Genomic DNA, 24,404 nt, shown 5'->3' on the forward strand with positions numbered 1-24,404 from the left:
GTCAGAGACTGCAGATCAAGCATTCTGTAGCAACTGAATGAAGACTTTTGACTTCCACGGTTGTGAGATTGACCTTCAGCAGCAGAAAAGTGCTTACTTCCCCCTCCCCTTTCTCTTTTGCCCTTTAATTGTCACCTGACTGAAGGTCACCCATGGGCCATGACAGTGTCCCCTCCCTCCCTGGTGCTGTGTTTCCTTTTAAGGATATTCAAGATGCCAGGAAGTGTTTTTTACTTGATTAACTAAAGCTCCACCTTTGCTTATGTCATCATCAGAACGCCTGTCTGGGAAACTCTCTCTCAGTAGGCCTGCTGAGACGTTTGCCAAGCGAAGGAGCTGGGAACCGCTCTGTGGCCACACTCTTAAGATTAACATCCAAACCATTTTCAAAAGCAGAGTTGCCTTGCATCCTAAACTTGCCAACGATTCCTAAAGCAGGCAACACAGCGCTGCATCAGTTTGTGTACAAGCTAGCCACATGTTGCTGGACTACAGTTCCCATAATCTCTGACCGTTGGGTACGGGGGAAGGGGCTGATGGGAGCTGAAGTCCAGCAATCTCTGAATGATCGCAATTGGCCCAGCCTGTTATAAATATTCAACCCAGTCTTTTGTTAAATGCCTGCAGTGACCTGGTTCCCTGGATTCAATGCTGTTTCTTTTCGCCCAGAAGGCAGAGACCTGTTCTGACTCTAAACTACTGCCATTTGTTATGAATCCTCTGTAGCCCTCTAAAAGATAACCTATCTGCCGAAGCGTGTGTTAGAGAAGCTACTACAAATATTTTGCATTTAATTTCCTCTGCTGCGGTCTAATTTTCTTTGGTGTTTTGCTAGCAAGCCTTCTGTTTTTGTTAAACAAGGTGATATGTTCTAATTTGGAAGGCTCCTGCCTGCTAGTATCTCCACACTGTTTTAACAACTCCCTTCGGCTTTGCTGCGGCAACAGCATAACAGCAGCGGAGCTGGATAGTTAAAGGATGGAAGGAGGCAGAATTGTAACAGGAGACCTGTTGGATCACTTCCCACTTCATAAGTGGGAGTCCTGCCGTTTTATCTCAGTAGGTGCAGGGCAGCAATGGATTATTTAGATATAATTAGGTTGAATCTTGTTCCAGCGATAAAGCTGGAGCAATTAGATGACCACTAAGTTTGTCTTATCAGGAGGGGGAGTAAGAATTTTACAAAAGAGTTTGGAACTAGAGGCTGGTCTACAAAAACAAATGGAGCAGAAGTCCCTACCTGCCTATTCTCTTAGAATCGTAGAGTTGGAAAGGGCACGAGGGTCATCTAGTCCAACCCCCTGCAATGCAGAGTCTTTTGCCCAATGTGAGGCTTGAACCCATGACCCTAAGATGAAGAGTCTCATGTTCTATCAACTGAGCCATCCCAGCTGGGAATTTATATCCAGTCCAGGTCTAGCAAGGGCTATTTTTCCTCTCTTCCTTAGTCTCAGTGTTGTCCCTTGCAGAGCTCTACACAGAAGTAGTTGGCGACAAAACCATTGGCTCTGGTTTCACCTTCTGTTGGGCTCTCAGTCCCATCGGTCGCATTTGGGTACCTGCCACCACTGCAGCTCAGAGACATTGGCCCAGTCTGTTTCTCATCCTAAGCTTCCTTACAGGTCATTGCGAAGATAAAGGGGTGGAGGAGAACAACACACATCAACACCACAAACCCCCTGGAGGAACAGGTAGGTAGCCGTGTTGGTCTGCCATAGTCAAAACAATATAAAAAAATTCCTTCCATTAGCACCTTAGAGACCAACTAAGTTTGTTACTAGTATGAGCTTTCGTGTGCTGAAAAAGTGTGCATGCACACGAAAGCTCATACCAATAACAAACTTAGTTGGTCTCTACGGTGCTAATGGAAGGAATTTTTTAATTTTGTTTCCCCTGGAGGAAGGGTGGGATAAGACCACATTAGCCCTATTCTGGCATTGGAGTGTATGGGATGCTAGGGGAGGGGTAGTACTTCCGGCGAGTGTCACATCATGCAACTTATTGGGGAGTTTGTCTACCTTTGATCCCCACCCTGCACTCAGCTCTCAACTGTGGCTATCAGCATGCAACAGCAGCCACCACTCAGAAAACTCCTTCAATTGGCTGGCTAAATCCGGCGAGGGTAGCCAATGGGTCTCAAACCTTCAGTGAGTTAGGAGTTTCCCCTGCATACAAAGACAGGCTCCAACGGACTGAGCGGATGAGACCAGTAGTGGGTCCAACAGCTTCTGCATGTGATATGGAGGGAAGTGAGGGGCAGGTGGGGCTTGTCAACCTGGGAAGGTAGCCCATCTAGAAGGAAAACTCTGATCCTAAACCTCTGCTGCCTTGCAGCCATACCCATTTGTGAGAAAGGCTTCGGGAGTAAACCTTGAGGCAAAATCTGTACCCACTGCATTGCAAGACATCTTTAGGGAAAGAAAAGTCTAAGGAGTAAACCCTACACAAATCCAGAGTGGAGTCCCTAAACCGGTTGGGTGGCGCCTTGTACTCCTCTTTCTGGCAACTCCTGCAGCCAAACTGGTGCCAAATGTATTGATCTGCTTTCCTTTGGATCACAACAGCGATGCGAAAGGGGGAGTCTTTCTCATCTAAGCAGCCCAGGACCTCTATACACACTGCCCGTGTTTGTGCCTCAGAGAGGAGGCTTACTTCATTGTTTCTTGAGGCAGACGGATGCCAACAACAATTCTGGCACTGTATTCATAAATATGCAGAACACACAAGTGGGGACAAGAACACTTGTCCCATCAGCAGCCCAATGCCCTCCCTGAGTTGCGATGTCCTCATGCTTCGCACACCGCGTAGAACCAATGTAAAAAACTGAGGCCCAGACTCACCCAGCCCTACTGAAGAGGCTCCTCATGAGGCCGGAGGAACATCACCTGGTTAGTGTTTTATTGATTTATTGATTTAATATGCTGTAAACCACTTTGAAATTTTTATTAAAAATATAAAGAAGTAAGTAAGTAAGTAAGTAAGTAAGTAAGTAAGTAAAGGCACCTTAAGCCTAGGTTATGGGCACTGCAACAGAATGACTAGGCACACTTTTTTAATAACAAAAATACAAAGCTGAAAATAAATGAACTGCAGCTGAAATATTACGTTCATTTTTCACATGGTCTAGTCCTTCCCCTGCCCACCCCCCTAATATACTTAAGAGGGTCTCTTCTCTAGTCTTCAGAGAGTAGCTGGAGGTGGGGAGGCAGAAAAAGCTCTTTATTTCCTTCCACAATGCAGTTTTAATCTGAAATCTTAGGCGCAGTACTGCGCCCAGAGCTCAGAAACTGCTTGCGCTAACGAAATTCCCTGTCGCAAAATGCGCCTAGAACAACGGAGTTTCAAACTTTGTAGAACCCCAATTTCTAATCACCTTGGAATGCTAACAGGAGCAGAGCAGGCTCCCAGCCGCAGATGGTCACTTTCCAGGAGTGTTAGAGGGGGCAAAGCTTTCATGTTCCCACTCTCCCTGATCATATGATGGTCTCATGATAATAAAATTATTACTATTAATAACAATAAGAAAGGTAAAGGACCCCTGACAGTTAAGTCCAGTCACGAACGATTCTGGGGTTGCGGGGCTCATCTTACCTTACTGGCCGAGGGAGCCGGCGTTTGTCCTCAGACAGTTTTTCTGGGTCATGTGGCCAGCATGACTAAGCCACTTCTGATGAAACCAGAGCAGCTCACGGAAACGTCGTTTACCTTCCCACCAGAGTGGTACCTATTTATCTACTTGCACTTTTTGGAGTGCTTTCGAACTGCTAGGTTGGCAGGAGCTGGGACCGAGCAATGGGCGGGGATTCAAACTGACCTTCTGATCAGCAAGCACAAGAGGCTCAGCGGTTTAGACCACAGTGCCACCTGCGTCCCTTTTATTAATAACAATACTTCCTTTAAATACAACCCGCCCTCCTAAAGGAACTCAGGGTGATGTACAACATAATGTTAGTATGGCTGATAAGAACTGGGGGCCTCTCTGGACAACTTTTTCATTGAGCATGCAGCACTATTTGCTTGCAAGAAACTTAAAAAAGGTAAAGGACCCCTGACAGTTAAGTCCAGTCGCGGACGACTCTGGGGTTGCAGCGCTCATCTCGCTTTACTGGCCGAGGGAGCCGGCATACAGCTTCCGGGTCATGTGGCCAGCATGACTAAGCCGCTTCTGGTGAAACCAGAGCAGCACATGGAAACGCCGTTTACCTTCCCGCCGGAGCGGTACCTGTTTATCTACTTGCACTTTTTGGGGTGCTTTCGAACTGCTAGGTGGGCAGCAGCTGGGACTGAGCAACGCGGGGATTTGAACTGCCGACCTTCCGATTGGCAAGCCCTAGGCTCAGTCGTTTAGACCACAGCGCCACCCATGTCCTTTGCAAGAAACTTACGCAGGGCTTTAAAAACAACCCTAGAGTCTATTGAGCAATCATTCTGATTTGTTTGCCCATTCACAGGAGCCCTCCCATGAGTGGGACTCTCCTTCCATTCATGGAACACAAACCTTTGATTGGTCCCTAGTTAACAACCTTGGTGAACCCAATCACTTCCTGCTTGACTTGGCTATTTGGTTTGGATTTTGCCAGCACTGTGCTGTAGTTTGAGGCCCCCAGCAGGCCAAACATCGTTACTACTACAACAAAATCACTCTCCCTTGCTTAATGAAAACTTGGATTTTATACAAAAGCTCCAGAGAAACACTGCATCTCCACCTCTTAGACACCAGGGTGCCGTTCCTAGACTACAACTCCCATCTTCCTTGACCACTAGCCATGCTGGTTGGGGTTGATGGAAATTGAGCTCCCAAAATCTGGAGGGCATCTGACCTGCATGGTTTCTCTTTTTCCCTCCCCTAAAAAGGTAGACTGAATCAGCTATAGAGGGGAGGATCAAAGGAGGTATGGAGAAGGGCTTTTACCCTTTTCTTCCACTATTGCAGCATTGCGCTGTTATTTGCTTTGGGGTGAAAGGGGAATTCCCCATTTGCATGACAGGGAGATTTCCCCCAAAGCAAATATTGTGGTAACGGAGGGGAAATGGTTAAATTCCCTCCCTATGCATTTTTAAAACCTGCACAATAAATGTCGAGTCACATTTGATGCTACCTGCAGTATGGCTTTTAGTGTGATCAATATCTGGGTGGAAGACTGCACGAGAGCTCCAGATTATCCCCTCTGATCTCTCCAAGGAACGGTGGAATACACGTGTAATAAAGAAATTTAACTTTATGTCAAGAGACATGGGTGGGTGGGAAATGATAAGCCACATAAAAACAACTTGTTAGGGGTTTATTTCTCTGTATACATTGTTTCCGCCTCGGCAACACAATGCTTACAATATGTAAAATTTCTACGTACATATGAAGATTATAAAAATTTAAAAACACTGCACAACAGAGGCAAACTAATACCTCTCAGCTCTGCAGTGGAAGAAGTAAAATTCAATGGAAGTATAACTCAAAAAGTTTCCGAATACATTAAAAACATGGTGTGCAGAATAAAATGCAAAATCCATAAAAACAATGGAGCAGTTCCATCTTCCATGGTAGAATCAACAAAGCAAATTAGTGATTTCATAGGGCAGATTAAAAAAGGATGAAGGGGTATTGTGTTTCCCCCTGTCCCTGCTTCCTAAATGACATTTCTTGGCTAGTCCTCTATATCGATGCTCCTTATTTGAACTGGTTATCAATAAGAGTTCCTTTCATTTTGGCCTTCTTCGCTTCCAGCTCAGCCTGATTAAAACGAAATTAAAAAAAATTAAAGGGTAAAATTTTATTAAATATTCTTGGAATATCCCTAAATCCAGTTGTTAATTACTATGTTGGTGCTTCAGAAACGCAGACAAAAGACTAGAGGAATGTTACCTCCCGCTTTGCTAGTTTTCAAATTGTATTCCAGGGAATAGCAAGTTCCTCAGCAGCTTAACCAAGTATCCTTAGATCAATAATATATTGAGTTCCTGAATATTCACTTCACTGGCCACTAACCACATTTCTTCATGATCTGACATACCGCCATGCCTGGATATACCACGAGCAGTTCCAGATATTTCATGCCTCTCTATCTAGGTCTCAGAACTCCCTCCAGAAACGCCCATGCCCCCACTCACTGGCCCTTGAGATGAAACAGGTTTCCCTAAACCTGCTGTAATGGTCTGAATATTACCCAGCCCAGACGGCTAGCTGCAGGATAGCACTATTCCAGACCTTTCTTGATAAAACAGTTCAGTGCCTTTCTAGAACAAATGCTTCGCAACATACTGGTGGCACAAAAATATCTGTAGAGTTCATTGTGCCTGTCTGCACTTGTAAGATGTGCTGTTAAAAGAGGGAAAATGTGTTTATTTGGATGACCATATCTCAGCTTAATAAGCTTTGAGGGAGCACACACAGCCCCATCACCTCTCCCTGTGCAGAAGGAGAGAATATACCAGGAAATATTCAATTAACCGTAGTTTCCCTTTTTTTCTGCCTAGACTAGGAAAATGTCTTTAACAGCACTGGAAAACTTGCTAATGCGGAATTCTGTGCTGCAGCTGACCCCTGCTGGAAGCCAGTACCTATTAGCTGATTAGTGATGATTTCAAGCCCTGCTTAGATCAACAGGGAACTTCCTTTGTAGGAAGTGACTTTAACTCAAGCCACACTAGAAAAGAACACTGGGTCACCTGATGCCATTGTGACATGGAGGTGGTTACCCCAGGATCCAGTCTGCTGGTTGGAAATGTTTCCCCACCCCTGACTCTGGACTGGGAGGGATTCTAACAGTTTTCTCACTTGTGCAGTCAGAAGGCTTGTCCCTGTCTTAGCTAACTAAGGGATTATCCCCTCTTACCTTTTGCCCTGCACTTTCCAGGCACATGTCCACGCTTTAACGCTCTGTGTCTGAGCATCTTATTTTCCCTTTTGCCCCATGTTTCCCCCAGAAAAAAACTGCTCTTTAAAGCTGAATCAGAGCAAATGTCAATTTGGGTTTTCCACAGATTGACGTTTGCTCCAATTGAGCTTTAAAGAGCAGTTTTTCACATGGGAAGTTCTGGAGCAAAAAACCCCCCCAAAAAAACAGGGTGTGTGTTTGCTTGCATGTGGCGCTTTAAATTGTGGATCATTACTGAGAAAAGCAGAGAAAGTTAAGTGTGGATAAGCCCTAAGTTAAAATGTGATTGTCTGTGTGATCGGAATTTTGAGGTCTAGATATATGGTAATGTTCATAACTGCATGTACATAGATCAAGCACAGGAAGACTGACCTGAAGCCATTTTTGATTCCTAAACTGACCAAATGTTTTCTCTGCAAGGTCAAAATGGAAAAGCCCCCCCATTGTCTTTTCCTTCACAAATCCTGTCTTAAGGGTATGTCTGTGTTTGAATAAGGGTGTGAGCCTTATCATTACAAAAGACTGGCCAGGCTCCTCAGGCAATCCAATCAAGTAACCTGCCAGACAGGAAATAAACAAGCGGCAGGAGAAAAACAACATGCAAATGTTCTGTTTTAGACCGCCTTTTCTGTGATGTATCTGAGGGGTGGTCTTAGGTTACACCCCTTCTGTGATGCATGTATAATGTTTCTGGGGGTGGTCTTGATCTACAGGATGGGAATTTCAAAAGTCTTTATAAGCCCTTGCACAGCATTTTTGTGGGTCCTCCTCCTTTCCTGCGTGTGAGGGAGCACCCTGTTGCAACAGATCAATAAAGATCAGGCTTACTAGTTGCTTTGCTTCTCAATATTCCCTGGTTGGCCTCCGTTATTTTCTCCTACCAATAGGGAACCTATGTAAGGACTATATGGGCTCTTGGATACCCCATAAGGGAAAAGGGCATATTTTTATTTACAACATCTGAAAGTAGCCAGTGAACTGAATCTTACTAGCATATAAAGAAAATCATTGCATCTAGCCCATCCATGAAATGGGAAGGAAGGAAAGAGAGACAGAGAGGAGACGACTCACCAGCTCCTGCAGCCTTCTCTTGCTCATGCCCTTCCGCTCCAGCTGCTTCTCAATCACCTTGGCGTTCTGTGCATACGAATCAGCAATTTCTCGCTGGAAAACACACGTGGGTTAGGGAAGTTAACACAAAGTCCAACACTTAGCAGTACTCTGCACCAGAAAAAGTCATTAAAAAGAAATTGCAGGTTAAGGAAGTGGCATTACACTTTTCTCCCTACCCCACCATTTATTTTGGGAAGGTATTTAAACTCCTTAACTGCTAACTTCACAATCCCTTTCTGGCGCCTTGATTTCCATTGGATGCCAATACATATACCCTCAGGGTCCCTTCCAACTCCCTCCCTACCCCATATTAAAGAATGTTTACTCAGCAGTATAACGTGTTACAGCTTTTGTTTGGCTGTACCATTTGAGGCTACAGAGGATGAGACTTGAATGCTCAGCCTATGAGAAACCACCCTTTGCAGAGAGCAGCCTAAGATAGTGGAACAGTCTCCCTTGGAAGGTTGTGGACTCTCCTTCCTTGGAGGTTTTTAAGCAGAGGTTGGATGGCCATCTGTTGTGGATGCTTTACCTGAGATTCCTGCACTGCAGGGGGTTGGACTGGATGACCCCTGGGTCCCTTCCAACTCTATGATTCAGTGATATCTATTTCTATTTTTTGCTCACTGATCTGTTAAGAATAGTTCCATGGGCTTGTGGCTCTTCAAGAGATGCTTCCTTACCCCTCCTCACCAGCTGCAAAGTGGCTTTCATGTGTATATAGTATGACACCAGCCTTATATTAAACAGCTCACCTCCTTGCCATAGGTGACCAAGAATTCTATGCATGAGAATGAGTGGGCTTCATGGTGGAGGGATTGCTCGCCTTGTTACTTTTCTGGCAGCCCACTCAGTAGAAGGCAGTTTCTTTCGCAAGAGATTAGCATTAATTTATAGTGCTTATGTCACTCTTTCTATCCAAGATGCTCTCAGGGCAGATTGCATAAAGTTATCACAGGAAAAAGCTTAGTGGCATCAGGAAGAGAAATATCATGATGCACTTGGTATTTCTGGACCTCATCCTTGGCCTTCCGCTGGTGTTTCCTTTTGGTCTCCGCCTACTAGGTGTTGGAAGTGCAAAGCAGGGTTCATTCAGTTTGCGACAAGGGTTAATTCTGTTATTGTTAAAGCAACCAGCCAAGGGGAGGATGGGTAAAGCCACTGCTTAGCAACCAGACAGAGTGGCATGATCTTCACAGAGGTAGAAAGGGGCCTGATTGGCTGTGTAGTTCTGAGGGGGCTTTTCCTCTGCATGTTTAGTTGAATGTCTCCCAGCTATATACAAGGCATTAGCGAAGGAAAGACAAAACCTCCCTATTCCTTTCTCCTTGGAGTATGCACTGTTTTTGCTCAGTTTCCTCAGTAACGTGTTTATCAAGACTTTTTTCTCTGGAGGCCATATGGGTTATTTAAGTCACTTTGCTAATGCCAGGCAACAGCTCCCACTGCTGTCCTCTGAGGCAAAGGAGTGGGGCTAGTACCTGGAATTCAGCCCACTTTGCTGGCAGTTGCACCTGCAACAGCTTCCCTTTCTCTGCAGCCAGCATGGAAACATAGGCTAGTAGTCTTTCAGGAGGCCAGTAACTGTTGCAGGCTTATTTGCAAGGGTGTATGACATGCACAGTATGTATTCATGGTGCCTCCTTTCTCTACCCCTCAGAGGCAGCCGAGACTGAGAAGCAGCATATCTTTGTGGCAGAGTAGGAGGTTTCAAATGCGGTTCTCCCTGGCCAAAATCTTTGCAGAAGCGCTTCCTGTTGCTAGCTGCCAGTGCAGGTGGGTGTACCAGAGGCAGAAATGGCCAGTAAGTGAAGGCCGGCCTTGAATAAAGCCATCACCATGTGTAAGATAGTGCACACCCAGGCCAGCTGGTGCAGCAACCAATTGGCATGAACTTCTGGGAGGTCGTCAGCAACAAGCACGGCACTGACCCCACAGACTGCTACCACAGAGAAAGAAACCTGCAGCTAGAGAGGATCAGTGAATACTACAATGAGGGGCGCTGTGGTCTAAACTACTTGGCTTGCAAATCAGAGCCTCTTGGGCTTGCCAATCAGAAGGTTGGCGGTTTGGTTCCCTGCGACGCGGTGAGCTCCCGTTGCTCTGTCCCAGCTCCTGCCAACCTAGCACTACGAAAGCACAGCAGTGCAAGTAGATAAATAGGTACTGCTGCAGCAGGAAGGTAAACAGTGTTTCCATGCGCTCTGGTTTCCGTCATGGTGTACCATTGCACCAGAAGCGGTTTAGTCCTGCTGGCCACATGACCTAGAAAGCTGTCTGCAGACAAACGCAGCTCCCTCAGCCTGAAAACGATATGAGCGCCACAACTCCATAGTCACCTTTGACTGGACTAAACTGTCCTGGGGTCCTTTACCTTTTACCTTTACTACAATGAAGCATCTGGTAACAAGTACGTCTCCCATGCAATCCTTGTTGACTTGGAACCTGGCGCAACGGACTCAAGTCAGGTCTGGACCTTTTGGCCAGATCTTCAGACCTGACAGCTTTGTCTTTGGCCACAGTTGTGCTGTAAACAACTATGCTGAGGGCCACTGCACAGAGGGAGCCAAGCTAGTGCACTCTGTGTTTGATATGGTAAGGAAGGAGTCCAAAAGCTGTGACTGCCTGGGCGGTGGCACTGACTCTGGGATGGGGATGAGCTACATCAGCAATATCAATGTAGCGTGAGTGTAGTGCGAGTGTTTTGGGGGACAGTCTGTTCCACTCTAGTGATGAATGCATTTTCTGTTCTCCTTGGCTCTTTCCCTGTTGACTTTGCAACCAGATTTACTCATTGTGTCCTTGTAGTTGCAAATGACATATGAAGAAGTCCCTGTCTAAACATCTGATTCAAGCATAAAACACTTTTTTATGTTTCACAAATAATAATAATCCTACATTCTAACCAGTTAACCATACTGGAGCTCTTCCCGAAAGGGAAAAAGTCAATTTACAGGGCCAGCAACCGCAGAGGCCAGCTCACACACCGATCTGAACTAGCTGGCCAAATAGGATGGCTACAGAAAGGCAGCCTAGATTTTGCCTACTACCACAGGGAAGGAGAGATAAAACTCACCGCTTCAATCTCCTCCTCCTCTTCATCTATGGTGGAGACTGTGACCGAACTGAATTTGCCCATGTCTTTCGTCCGTTTGGTCATCATCACCTTGAAAACAAAGGCATGTATATTTTTAATTAAGTGTGCATCAGCTTGGGGCTTAGAACAGTGGCAAGGAACCTGGAGCCTTCCCTATATTGCTGGACTCCAAGCTCTTATCTGCCCTAGCCAGCATGACTAGCACTCAGGGATTATGGTATTTGAAGTCCAGCAGCATTTGAAGGGCCACATATTCCTCATCCTCATCCATTGCTTAGAATATGTAGAAGCAACTACCCTCTAATTAGAAGAGGCTGTTCTGGTGCTGTGAATTAGAGGCAGTAGCAGTAACAGGAAGAGAAATTAATTCCCTTTTTGTGGAACTAGAGAAGAACAAAGGGCCGCCTAGCCCAGGCACGGGTCATCTCTGTGTTGGGATTTCAGCCCCCACCAGTTGCCACGCTGGCAGGAAACAGCAAGTGCTGTTTACATCATGTGAAGTCTCACAGCATGAGAACAGAAGCTGACTGTCCTCCAGGTGCTTCTGTCTGGACCTTGGAATTCTTCCCAGATTACACAGCCCTCACCAGCCCTCCTTGAGCATTTTTGCTTCGCTAGAAAGTATATTTGAACTCTGATCATACTTCTTGATCGCCTGGATAGAGAAAAGAGGGGGATTTGCAAGTGTGCATAGAAATGAGCCTACTGTTCACATTTGTTGCCTCTGGTCCTGCCCTCTGGTCCTGCCCACCACTAGTATGCTGTCCCCAGAAGGTTGCCAACCCTAAGCTTGAAGGCCACAGCCATCTCCTACTGTTCAAGCTGAGCAACAGCCAGGCACTCAGAGCCACAGTCTCAGTTTTGAGCTCTCAGCATGGAAGCAGCCATGATGCTACAGACTCCACCGTCCCTACCTTCTTGGGTGGCTCTTGCTTCTGGGTGTAGATGTTCGTTTTTCCAAAGCCCTGTCCAAATTTGACCACAGCACCATCAACAATGAATGTTACTGGGGCGTTCTTCTGCTGGTGCTGGTAGAAGAGAAGAAGTCCACACCTAACAAGTAGGGGAATGGGGAGAAAAAGAAAATAAAAAGAATGAATGATCTGCTAATTCATTGGACATTAAATAGAATCACATTGGCTGGTCAGGTATTGCTCTAGTTGTGACAAAGTTATAAAAGCTTGAATCTCTCTCTCCCTTTGTGTGTGTGAGAGAGAGTGAGAGTGTGTGAGAGAGTGTACCTTTATGTATGTGTGTACAAATAATATTTTAATTAATTATTTAGGAGTTTCATGTAATGCTTGATCGAAGAACTTTCCAAGCAGTTTACAAATAAATTTGTAAATAAGACACTGCTAAAATTCCCAAAATACCTATAACATCATACTCACTTTCCACACTTTTTTCTGTACTGCCGTTCAATGCCTTCTGGCCTGGGGGAGGAAGAAAGATAGTGTTGACTATGAACAGAAGACCCTAACCACATACTCTGCACTGAAGAACTGAACACGAAACCCTAATAACAGCAAGGAAGAAGATCAGTGGCTTGGGGTGAAAAACATTCCTCCCTTCTGCTGTATATTAACAGTGAACTGATTCCTCCAGTGTCGATCTTTCTGTAATTAAAATGGCCCCATCTACACAAAGTAAGGAGGTATCAGCAGCCAAGGGAGAACCCTAAGGTTTGTACAAGTAAGAAAACAAACCTTTAGCAAGGACACACAACTTCTGAGTAAAATATTTTCAATTTTGTTCTGTCCATATGCAGGCTAGTAGAATAAAAAATGGCAGCCCAGAAACCACAAGGATGATTAAGCATTATGCTTGCACAGCGACTTTGTGGAAGAGGCTGGATTTTCCTACCTGCGGAGATAAACGTTTTCCTCCTCTTCGGTGTTGCAGAATTTGTGGGCGTGTTTGGCCGCATCAATCACCCGGGCCCTGTCTCGAGGTCTCATGGGCAGCTTCTCCAGCTGACAATCTGCAGAAACACAGAGACTAGGGACAGTTTTTCACCACATAAGGACAAAATTCTGTCCTGTTAAAGGCCCCTGGGGTCATCTGTTTTTAGTAAGCTAACTGGGAAGAAAATACAAATTTCCATATATTTAAAATGTACTTTCACCCTCACTGCATGTTATAAAGTAGGTCTTTATTATTCCTTTCCCCGCAATTTTATTATTATTATTTTTAAAAACACGCAAATGTTTACCCAACAGTGAAGGCAGAACATTGTTGCAGATGCTGTGGGTTGTTAGGAGACCCTCCCAGAACTACAATTCCCAAGTTCCCTGGGAAGAGGGATTCATTATTAAACCATTCTGGGAACTGTAGTACTGTGAATAGGGGAATAGGTGTCTCCTAACAACTCAGTACCTTTGGGAAACTACAGTTTCCAGGATTCCTTGGGGAAATACGACTGTTTAAAATGGCATGATACTGCTTTAAATATGTAGCTCCTAGGCGACCTAAGTCCCACTAAACTCAATGAACAATAAAAGAGAAGTGTATAAAATTGCTCATGGTGTAGAAAATACAGATAGAAAGGTCCCCCCCCCCCATAGAACAAATAGGCCTGTTCACACCGAATGTGTGCAATGTATCTCTGCAAATGTACAAGTGTTTGTATGAAAGAGTACATGTTTTTATTAGTTCAGCTGCTGAACTTTACATGTCAATAACTAACTATAAGTAAACAGACTGTCTATTTGTAAACACAGGGACAGAGATTGAACACACAGAACCGCTGAGTTGGAAGGGAACCTGAGGGTCATCTAGTCCAACCCTCTGCAATTAGGAAATCTCAGCTAAAGCATCCATGACAGACAAGCACCCAACCTCTGGGACAGCTCAGTTGGTGGAGCATGAGACTCTTAACATCAGGGTCGTGGGTTCAAGCCCCATGTTGGGCGAAAGATTCCAGCATTGCAGGGGATTAGACTAGATTACCCTCAGGGGTCCAACACTCTATGATTTATTGGGGCACGAAAGCAGAAAACAGGGTCTGCCTCCTGGTGGGGGGTATATTTACCCAACCATTCCTGGGTCCATATTTTGCTTTTTTATGTCGTGAACCGCCCTGTGATCTCTGGATGAAGGGCGATGTGTACGAGCTAAATAAATATATGATTATAGCACTAAGAGGGGAACAGGCCTCGCGAGATGTCTCAGCGGCGCCCAAATCAATCCGATTATTGAGGTTTTGCTCCCCCCCCCCCCCCGCACGCCCACCCGATGGCAGCGCCTTGAACAAACTGCAGATCCCAGAGCCCCTTGGTGGGGCTGGAGAAGAAGGAAGTCCGCGGCCGTTGACACAACAGCATCGCTGAAATTTAAGCCTGCCTGTCTTTGCCTAGCCTACCTCGCAGGGTCGTCGCGGGAAAGAACCGCGCCGGCTAAACCCAGAGCCCCGGGTAGGTGGGAGGCGTGGGATTGAAAAGGAGGAAGCGGAGAAGGGAAGCGCTGCCTGCGGGATCGGGGCCGCCCCTGCCCCGGTTCTCTATGCTCACCCAGGACCAGCACCATCTGCCCGCACAGGCAGTAATAGACGTGCAGGGGCTTCTCGCCGTCGTCGTACTCCTCCCTGTCGCGGGTGTCGGAGCAAACCACGGAGCGGGACACCACCTTGGGCATGGCAGCGGAGGAGGAGGAGGAGGGGGGATCGGGCCCCTCCTAGCCGCCTATGCCAGCTGCGCTTGCTCGCGAGAAAGTGCGTTTAGGGTTCTACGACTTTTCTACAAAGGCCCATAGGGCTACCTTAGCTCTGAACGAAGCCTGCACCTACACGTCCGGTTCCCAATCGACGATACACGAGGCTTGAATAAAATATATTGGGGGTGGGGGCGGGCTAGCGAGATAAGCCTCTCCCCACATGCTCGAACTCATTGCACACCATTTGAATAGCGAGGCCCATTAACTTGGGGTGGGGGTGGGGTGGCCCCTCAAATATGTTGGGGGCGGGGGGGAAATGAAGAGACCTCATCCCCTAGGAGTTGGCTCCTATACCGATGCAAAAGGCATGGGGGAGGAAACATTCTCTAGGCGAAGGGAGGCGCAGCGAAGCTCCCAACCCCTCTTCGTATTGTCTTTCTGCCCCGCATTCTTCGGGCTTCGCATATGAACCGGAAGCGAGGGTTTTGTGCAATGCTTATAGGGATTCCCCATCCCCCTACTTTTAAACCTCTATAGCTTAGTGGCGTCACTGCGTTCTCTCTCCGCCAGGGGACTCTCCGCCTTCAAACCGATGGGAAGGGCCTCAAGCCAATCCCTCGTTCTGATTGGTTCTCCTCCCGGCCAATCCCGGAACGGCCCGAACGCCTTGTGCAGTTTTCGAGGGATGCTCCTAAAACCTTGAAACTTTTTCCTGCTAAGTCATATCGGATGCTGGATGTTCCCGCGACTTCGTTGCCAGCCATGGTTGAGGCAGCATCCGCAGAGTTGTGAGTAGTCGGCATTTAAGGGCGTTTGGGAAACATTCTTCTAAGCATTTTCTTAAGTTGGTTATACACCATCTCCCAAAATTCTTTTATTATTCTACAAGACTTCCATGAATGATAAAATGTGCCTGTTTTTTCTTTGCACTTCCAGCATAGGTCATCTTTAGACCGGTCCTGGGTGATATATTGATATATTGTCCAGGCACATTTCTCTTTTAGTGCATAACTAGCTGTGATTTTTAAGTTTATTTTCCACAATTGTACCCACAGGTTCAAATCAACATTATGACCCACATCTTGTGCCCATTTAATCATAGATTTCACAAATTCTTCTTTCGTTTCCCAATTGAGTAATATTCTGTACATTTTAGATTAATTTTTAACTCTAGACCTTAATATTTCTTCTTTGAATTGTGATGGCTTTTATGCAAATCCCAATTTCTTGTCTACCTTAAATTTTGAATTGATTTGGTTATAATATAGCCAGTGCAACACATATTCTTTAATCCCTTCAATTTATTTCATTTTTTTTGTTGTTCTTTTGAAAAGTCTAACAATTCATTATAGGCACCCAAATTATCCCTCATATTAATTTTTTTCCTTGTGTCAGCTTCTGTTGGGGATAACCATGTCGCTGTTTTGTTTTCTAATAATTTTTTATATTTTTCCCATACCCTAATTAAGTTTTTTTCATAATAACATGGTTTCAAAAGCTTTTATAGAATCATAGAATCATAGAGTTGGAAGAGACCACAAGGGCCATCGAGTTCAACCCCCTGCCAAGCAGGAAACACCATCAGAGCACTCCTGACATATGGTTGTCAAGCCTCTGCTTAAAGACCTCCAAAGAAGGAGACTCCACCACACTCCTTGGCAGCAAATTCCACTGTCAAACAGCTCTTACTGTCAGGAAGTTCTTCCTAATGTTTAGGTGGAATCTTCTTTCTTGTAGTTTGGATCCATTGCTCCGTGTCCGCTTCTCTGGAGCAGCAGAAAACAACCTTTCTCCCTCCTCTATGTGACATCCTTTTATATATTTGAACATGGCTATCATATCACCCCTTAACCTCCTCTTCTCCAGGCTAAACATGCCCAGCTCCCTTAGCCGTTCCTCATAAGGCATCGTTTCCAGGCCTTTGACCATTTTGGTTGCCCTCCTCTGGACACGTTCCAGTTTGTCAGTGTCATTCTTGAACTGTGGTGCCCAGAACTGGACACAGTACTCCAGGTGAGGTCTGACCAGAGCAGAATACAGTGGCACTATTACTTCCCTTGATCTAGATGCTATACTCCTATTGATGCAGCCCAGAATTGCATTGGCTTTTTTAGCTGCCGCGTCACACTGTTGGCTCATGTCAAGTTTGTGGTCAACCAAGACTCCTAGATCCTTTTCACATGTACTGCTCTCAAGCCAGGTGTCACCCATCTTGTATTTGTGCCTCTCATTTTTTTTGCCCAAGTGCAATACTTTACATTTCTCCCTGTTAAAATTCATCTTGTTTGTTTTGGCCCAGTTCTCTAATCTGTCAAGGTCGTTTTGAAGTGTGATCCGGTCCTCTGGGGTGTTAGCCACCCCTCCCAGTTTGGTGTCATCTGCAAATTTGATCAGGATGCCCTTGAGTCCATCATCCAAATCGTTGATAAAGATGTTGAATAAGACCGGGCCCAAGACAGAACCCTGTGGCACCCCACTAGTCACTCTTCTAATATTCCAGCTTTGCCATACCAAATACAAGTGTGCCAACAGTATTTGACGACATGCCCCTCCAAGTCTAGCAACTGTGTATTTTCTAGCAGCAGTACCCAATATTGTATCCAGCACAGGCAAGCAGTTTCAAAATACAATTCTAAGTCTGGGAGTATGAAACCTTCTCTATCTTTTATGTCAATAAGAATCCTAGGCTTTATCCTAGGCTTCTTCACCGCCAAATAAACTTAGACAGATCTTTTCGCCACTCTTTCAGACATTGTTTGGAAAAGAAATAGCATTTTTGGGAGAGTATTCGTTTTTATTGCCAAGATGCTCCCCAATAATGATAATTGCATTCTGCCCAATATATCTAAATCTTTTTAAACTTCTTTCCACGTCCTTGCATAGTATCTTTGTAGATGTTATTTTTATTTACCAATAGCCACACTCCTAAGTACTTAACTTTTTCTCTATCTTCCATCTGGTAATTTCCCCTGATTTGTTTTTGGGTTGATTATCCATGTTTTTAACTAACATTTTGGTTTTATCTTTATTTATTTTGAAGCCCACCAATTTTCCAAATTGGATTATCTCCTTTAACAGCTATAGTACACTTTCTAAGGGTTGTTCCAGAGTTAAGACAATATCATCCATGAAAGCTTTTATTTTGTAGTTTTGTTTGCCCACTCTTATTCCTCTAATTTTATCATTATTCCTTACATTTTGCAATAAAGCTTCTAGGGTGAGAATAATAGCGGAGAGAGTGGGCACCTTTGTCTTGTTCCTTTCATGATACTGCATTTTTCTGAGATTATGTTGTTTACTATAATATTTGCCCATTGTTCCTTATGTAAAGCGTTGATGCCTCTTAAGAAGGCATCACCTGGTTCCATTTTTTCAAACACTTCTTTCATAAATAACCGGGAGATGATGTCATGCTTTTTCTGCACTGAGAAAAATCAGGGCAGCCGGTTTTTCACTGTGTACCTTCAGATATTCTATTATGTTGTTAACCTTCCTTACGTTATTTTTCAGTTGCCTATTGGGGAGAAATAGCACTTGATCCATATGGATCAACACATTCAACTCTTTTTAAAGCAATCCCACCCCGCAAATAGCTTTGGAGCCTTCTTGCCTCTAGCCTAGCCCTCACCCCTTTTCCTGTTCCTGCTGGAGTCTTCTTTTGCTTGCCACGCCTGCGGGCTCTCTTCCGGCCAACGCTGCCAATGACGGATCTTAAAAACTTGGGGTCGGTGAGATTCGGCAATCGCAGCACCTTGCGCCTGCTGGACCTCCTGAGTGGAGCGGGTTGTGTCTTGCTCCTCGTGAAGTAGGGTGAAATGTGAGGAGTGTTGCAAGCCGGTGCAGAGGCAGAAGGTCTGGCCGAGATGGTAGAGCACGGCTTCTTTGTCAGAGGCGTCTTCCTAACCCAGTGGAACACCAGTATCATACGCCTCTTAGGTGGGTTGGACATGCTGAAGAAGGTGCTGGAGGCCCAAAGACCAGGGTGACTTCAAAGCAGAGGACGCATCAGGCAGTTCCCTATCAATGGTGCCAAATCCAAGCAAATGTTAGCTCCAGTCCTGTTAAATTGATCCAGCAATTATGAACGTTAAATAAGGGATTAATTCCTCAGACAGTATGAAAAGACTATCTGTGGCTTTTTAATAGATGGGAGCCTCCAACTACTGCCACTGTTGACAGCCTGTTGCCCCTTCACTCTGCTTGAATGGGTTATGTCACAATGGTTCCTTCATCAGGTGTTTGTGAAAATGCTGTTGGGAGTTTCAGCAATGAAGGCTCAGGCATAACATACTGTTTGAAAGTCTGAACATTTCCTCTTTTTTTATTTAACAAAATTTATATACCACTTTTATAATTTATATACAAATTATTAGGAGAGTAAGTTAAAAATATACTGTGGTGTATTCACTTATAGGCTAGTTTACACACTTTATTCCTTCTTATGCTTCTATCCCACCTTTCCTCCACAGAGCATACACACTTCAGCCTCCACCTTCTCCATTTTATCCTGACAGCAATATTGTGAGCTAGGGCCATAGCTCAGTGGTAGAACAACTGCTTAGCATGCAGAAGGCATCAGGTTCAGTCCCCAGCATCTCCTGGTGGGACTGGGAGCGCTCCCTCTGCGCTTTGGAGGCTTCACGTTGCTATCGCTGAAGCCAAGGAGCCTGTATTCGCTCCATAGGACGCACACACATTTTCCCTTAATTTTGGAGGGGGGAAAGTGCGTCCTATAGAGCGAAAAATACGGTAACTGTACAGAATAGGCACCTGAATGTAGAAGCAAAGCCAAAGGGGTGGAAATAGTAACTGGGATCTGTAAGTCCTTGGCGAGACCTTGAAGTGCTTGCCAGTCAACTAATAAAAGAGTTCACTGCTTCCAGGCCCTTCTTCCCAGGGCTCGCCTGGCATTGTCCAAACAATAAAGTCTCTACCCGGAACTTCAGTCCTGCAGCAGGAATCCCTGAAGTTCTCTGCTCCAGTCCCTGGTTTCCCTTTTCCAGCTTTCCACCAGCCTGTTTCTCCTCCGCCTGTTCTTCCTGCAAACCACATCAGTTAACAAACATGGCTACATATGCTATAATGTTATTGTACTAGTTAAATACATTGTTTAAATTGTTATTAAGGAAATGATTATTTTTCTCCTTCCAATAAAGTACAGGAGAAAAGTTGTCCAAATATAAACAGTTAACTTATAAAACCTCACAATAATTTCATAATTATCTGTCTATGTATGTGCTTTGCTTTTATATAGTTTATGGGAAATGTTACTGAATATTGCCGTTGCATTTTTATTGTGCACTGTTCCATTATTGTTTTTTATTGTTTATATTGTTAGACAGTGGGTTTTATTTCGGTTGGGCGGGTGGGGCAGCCAACATGATACCCTGCAGATGATTGTTGGAATAAAGCTCCCATTAGCCCCAGCAGCATGACCAGTGGGCATGCATGATGGGAGTTATAGTGGAACATCATCCAGAGGGTTCAGAGTGAGCTGAACCATTGCAACACCTGGGTATAGGAACCAGTGGCACGATGTTATGTCAGATAGCCTCTTGCCATTGTTACAGCTTCTCTCAATTCCGGAAGGAATATTGGAAGTCAGCCCATATAAACTGGGCAGAAAGCCTTACCACTGTTTCTTTCAGTGTTACGTACACCAGCATTCATCTCAGAGTGGTCTAAAGGCATGTGATGCTGCCACGTTGTTGTTTTAATTGGGTTTTATTTTTTTTATGCTGCAACATTGTTAAAGCTACGTAAGGGTCAGACTCATCATGATTTCAATAGTAGATTGCCTGGGAATTCTCTATAAATGGTTGAGCTTCCTGAAGGAAGAGTGCAGAACACAGCATGTTAAATAAAAGAAGTCACAAGCAACAAACTCTTCTTTTCCCCCCATGTTGTTCATTTCCCCCTCCCAGAGTAAATCCCTTCTGGTTGGCCAAAGTAGGGGCCAAAGGACTAGTTAATATTAGCCTTACTCTGTCATTTCAGCTGGGGCTTAAATGCACATGCAAGGAAGTGAGAAGGATGCACAGGTGTGCCAGGTCTGAGTCATACACACATAAACATATCCCTGTCACCCTTAGTGTGTTCATCGCCTGCGGTGGGGATGTCAAATTCAGATTCATTAATAAGGCAACAAAATACAGGTTGCAGTCAAACATATAAACAAAGATTATACATAAGAATGATACAAAATAATAAAAATGAAATCTATGCAATAATAAAAAGTACCTAAAAACCAGAACTGACCTCCTTTGAGGTACATGCCAAAGTTTCTCTCTGTCCCCACTGCTATTTGCAGTGTTTATAGATGCACTTTCCTTAAAACTTTGTGGGAACACTTCAGTAAAAGAGATTAGGGTGAGAAGCGTAGAACACAACATGAAAATGTTTGTGAATGACACTCTCTTGATGCTCCAGAACCCCCAGGTGGCCTTCCCCTATATATTAGAGCAACTCAATAAATTCCACAAAGTGACATGCTTGCAAAGTAATTACAGTATTCAGAATCCACCATCCTTTTAGTCAGCCTGAACACAGAGGATCACAATTGGGTTCTCTCTAACTCAGGGTTTCCCTAACTTGAATCTTCAGCTGTTTTTTTGGACTACAACTCCCATCATCCCTGACTTCTAGTCCGGCCACCCAGGGATGATGGGAGTTACAGTCCAAAAACAGCCAAGGCCCAAGTTAGGGAAACCTTGCTCTAAACCTCCTGCCATAGCCCTAAGAATAGCTCTCACACCTGATATTAAACAGTTCCCTGAAGGAACTACAGGGAACTACCATTTTGCAAGCGGCCAAGGCATGATAATGTTGGTACTAAGCAAGTGAGAGCCCAGGTGACAAATGGCAGCACTAAAGCTCCATTCTTTATTACGCACACCTGTTTTACAGCACGCGCCCCTGGATCACTTGTGCGGCTTACTTCCTAGTAGCACTGCATAGGATCAGGCCCTTAATGCTGTAATCTTAAACAAGGGCCCTGCCCAGAGGAGAAGCTCCCAGTCCCTTGCACACCAATGAGAGGAAGCAAAGCATGGGCATGGTTAACTTGGGCCCGCTAGGTCTACCACACCCTGGGAACAGCTTCGACTGGCTGGCTAAACCAAGAGAGGTAGCCAATGGGTCTCAAACCTTTGTTGAGTTAGGGACTTCCTCTGCATGTTGAAAAGAACCCAAATGCTCACTGGCTGGTCTCCAGTCCTTAAGGGATTCCGTGAGCCCACTAGGTGAAAGGATTCCCTGCAGTTGGAGGGTTTCAAGAAAACAGGCAGGACCAAGGCAAAACTTAAAGCAAAGTGGCTAAGAAGCCTGACCTTTATTTGTAAGCAAAACTGCTATAGCAGGGTCCACACTCCCCTTGCAAAGAGAAGAGTCGAACCCCTCCCAGAAGGTGCTCCCAACTTTTATTAGTTTCCCCATTTCCAGTTCCCCCTCCCACCTTTCATCATCACTATATCATTTCTACATCATCAGAAGGGGAGGTACATGGGCAGAGCCTGGGTGTCAGGTAGCTATCCTTTGCGCCTTTTACCCATCACCTGACACCCGAGAAAAACAAGATAATAAAACTACACTTCCTGACCCAACTGGTCAAGTTGCTCGCTATCTCCGGAGTCAGAATCCATTCCTGGGCTGCAGCTCTTTGTGATCTTGATGGCTACCTGTCTGGCACTTGGGTTAGGTAAATGGCCGTCTAGAGTCTATTTTTCCTTATGCCAAACAGGACTTATGGAGATGGAAAGAACAGATGTTTTTAATGGATTCCTGAGGTTCTGCACAGTGAAAGCTGTCAATGAGGAGGATGCATTCCCTTTGGCTGCAATAACAGAGTTACATACTCTAGGTGGCACTGTTTGATAACATTCATTTGCTGGAGCTCGACAAGTCATTAAATACAGACAATTCTAAACACTCAGTTCTTTCATTGGCTATATGTAATAGTGCTGGTCTCTAGGTGTTTTTTTTTAGCTGTCTTTATGTACAGGGACTGTCCACTTTATTTGGAGGCTTTAGGTAAGTACACACGATATAATCAAGAACAGAAAACTGTACTCCGTGTTTTTTCTGTTGTTCAGATCTGCCCCCAGCCATGGGGGTCTTCTGGAGTTTGGGCATATGCCTAATTGCTGGCTAATCTGTCTGCTCTTTCCCCCCAAGAGGAATAGCTTTGCAAAAAGAATGTAACAGCTACTTGACTCAAGACATATATGGATTTCCGCTGGAATGTTTGTGGCCCCTTGCAGTCTCATCTTCTGATGCACATTTCCTAGTAGTCTCAATGTCTGCATCTAATGAATAAACTGTGAATCTATTGTCGGTTACCCTGCCTGGTGTCATTTCTTTCACTGAATGTGTGAAGTATGTCAGTGTAGTGTATCAGAAGGCTTGTGGAGTCGCCTTTCTGCAATGGCGGTGGGTTTTTCCTCAGGAAAAAGTACAGTTTATGATGCACAGGATTCCTTTATAGTAACATTTCATATAAACATATAAGGTTGCCCCCCCCCCTTCACTGCATTTAGCGCAATGTGAAGCCAGGTTGCAGTAGATTGAAAGGACAAGACCAACAGTGTGGGTCCAGTGGTCAAGAAGGTGGTTTCTGCTTGTGCTGTAGAGGGAAGTGAGGGGCAGATGGGGCTCATCAGCCTGGGAAGGGAGCCCATCTAGGAGAAGGAAAACTCCGATCCTAACCCTCCATTGCAGGAGATCTTCGGGAGATGAAAAGGCTCAGGAGTAAACCCTACACAAATCCAGAGTGGAGCCCCTAAGGCGGTTGGGTGGTGCCTTGTATGCCGCCCTTTGGCAAGCTGGTGCCAAACGTATTGCTTGGATTTCCTTTGGACCACATCAGCAAGGCCAGGGGGGCGGTCTTTGTGCTTGGGCAACTGAGGACCACCATACACACTGCCCAGTATTGCACCCCAGGGTGCCCTTTGGTGCTGCTAACACAGCGGTTTGACTTCATCCCAGTAAGGACACTCCGTTGTCTCTGGAGACAGACAGATGCCAACAACAACTGTTCCTGCACTGCAAGGGATTGGACTAGACTTTGGGGATCCCTTCCAACTCCACAAATCTGTCCTGAACCTTCCAATATTCAGCTTCATTGGATGTCTACAAGTTCTAGTTGGCGTGGGGAGAAGCGGGTGGCGTTTTTCTATCCACTTTCCCCATGGCAATGCATCATTTTATCAACTTCTATCATGTCCCCTCTTTTTAGTGCAGAGAAAAGGTGAGCAGGAGGTGGCATGACCGAAGTACCTTCTTCATAAGGGAGTTGCTCCATCCCCTTGATCATTTTGATTGCCCTTTTCTGGACATTTTCCCCAGCTTTCGTTGTTTATTAAATAGGCTGTGTTATTTCTTTGGAAGGCCCGCTGCAGGGAAACTGCATATACACACCCTAAGAAATTTAAAGCACATGACTTCCACTCCCCAGTGAATCTTTGAAAGGAGTCTATAAAGGGTGCCGTGAACAGTTTCCCATCGTTTGGTCGAGATATCCAACTCTTTATTCCATTCCTCCTCTAATAACTGTGCATCAAACTGATTTGCTACTAATAAACATTTATATAAGGTTATAGTGGGTTGTTTGTTGTAGTTACATAAGAGTTAATCAGCTGTTTTAATATCTCTGAGGTCTCTTGAGCCTGTAAAAG

At 45.1% G+C, this 24,404-nt stretch overlaps 1 protein-coding gene and 1 long non-coding RNA gene across 2 annotated transcripts; one reads left to right on the forward strand and one right to left on the reverse strand.

Annotated features, from left to right (window-relative positions):
- Positions 1-5,268: 5,268 nt before the first annotated feature.
- STEEP1 (STING1 ER exit protein 1) lies at positions 5,269-14,853 on the reverse strand. Its single transcript, XM_083595762.1, has 7 exons — positions 14,592-14,853; positions 12,946-13,063; positions 12,474-12,515; positions 11,997-12,135; positions 11,062-11,151; positions 7,944-8,036; positions 5,269-5,728 (listed from the first exon to the last, which is right to left on the reverse strand). The coding sequence occupies exons 1-7, from the start codon at positions 14,713-14,715 to the stop codon at positions 5,666-5,668; spliced, it is 669 nt and encodes a 222-aa protein (XP_083451888.1). The 5' UTR covers positions 14,716-14,853; the 3' UTR covers positions 5,269-5,665.
- Positions 13,072-23,069, forward strand: LOC310754181. The gene is made up of 3 exons (XR_014543660.1): positions 13,072-14,495; positions 15,304-15,521; positions 22,908-23,069. It is a non-coding gene; the product is annotated as an uncharacterized lncRNA (long non-coding RNA).
- The last annotated feature ends 1,335 nt before the right edge of the window (positions 23,070-24,404 follow it).

Source organism: Podarcis filfolensis, assembly GCF_964270895.1.
Source record: "Podarcis filfolensis genome assembly, chromosome: Z".
NCBI lineage: Eukaryota > Metazoa > Chordata > Lepidosauria > Squamata > Lacertidae > Podarcis > Podarcis filfolensis.

Coding starts and splice junctions, on each gene's coding strand:
- STEEP1 (XM_083595762.1), bottom strand. CDS start 14,715: ATGCCCAAGGTGGTGTCCCGCTCCGTGGTTTGCTCCGACACCCGCGAC. Junction 13,064..14,591: donor GCAGATGGTGCTGGTCCTGG/GTGAGCATAGAG, acceptor GTGTTTCTGCAG/ATTGTCAGCTGGAGAAGCTG. Junction 12,516..12,945: donor GAAAACGTTTATCTCCGCAG/GTAGGAAAATCC, acceptor TTCCTCCCCCAG/GCCAGAAGGCATTGAACGGC.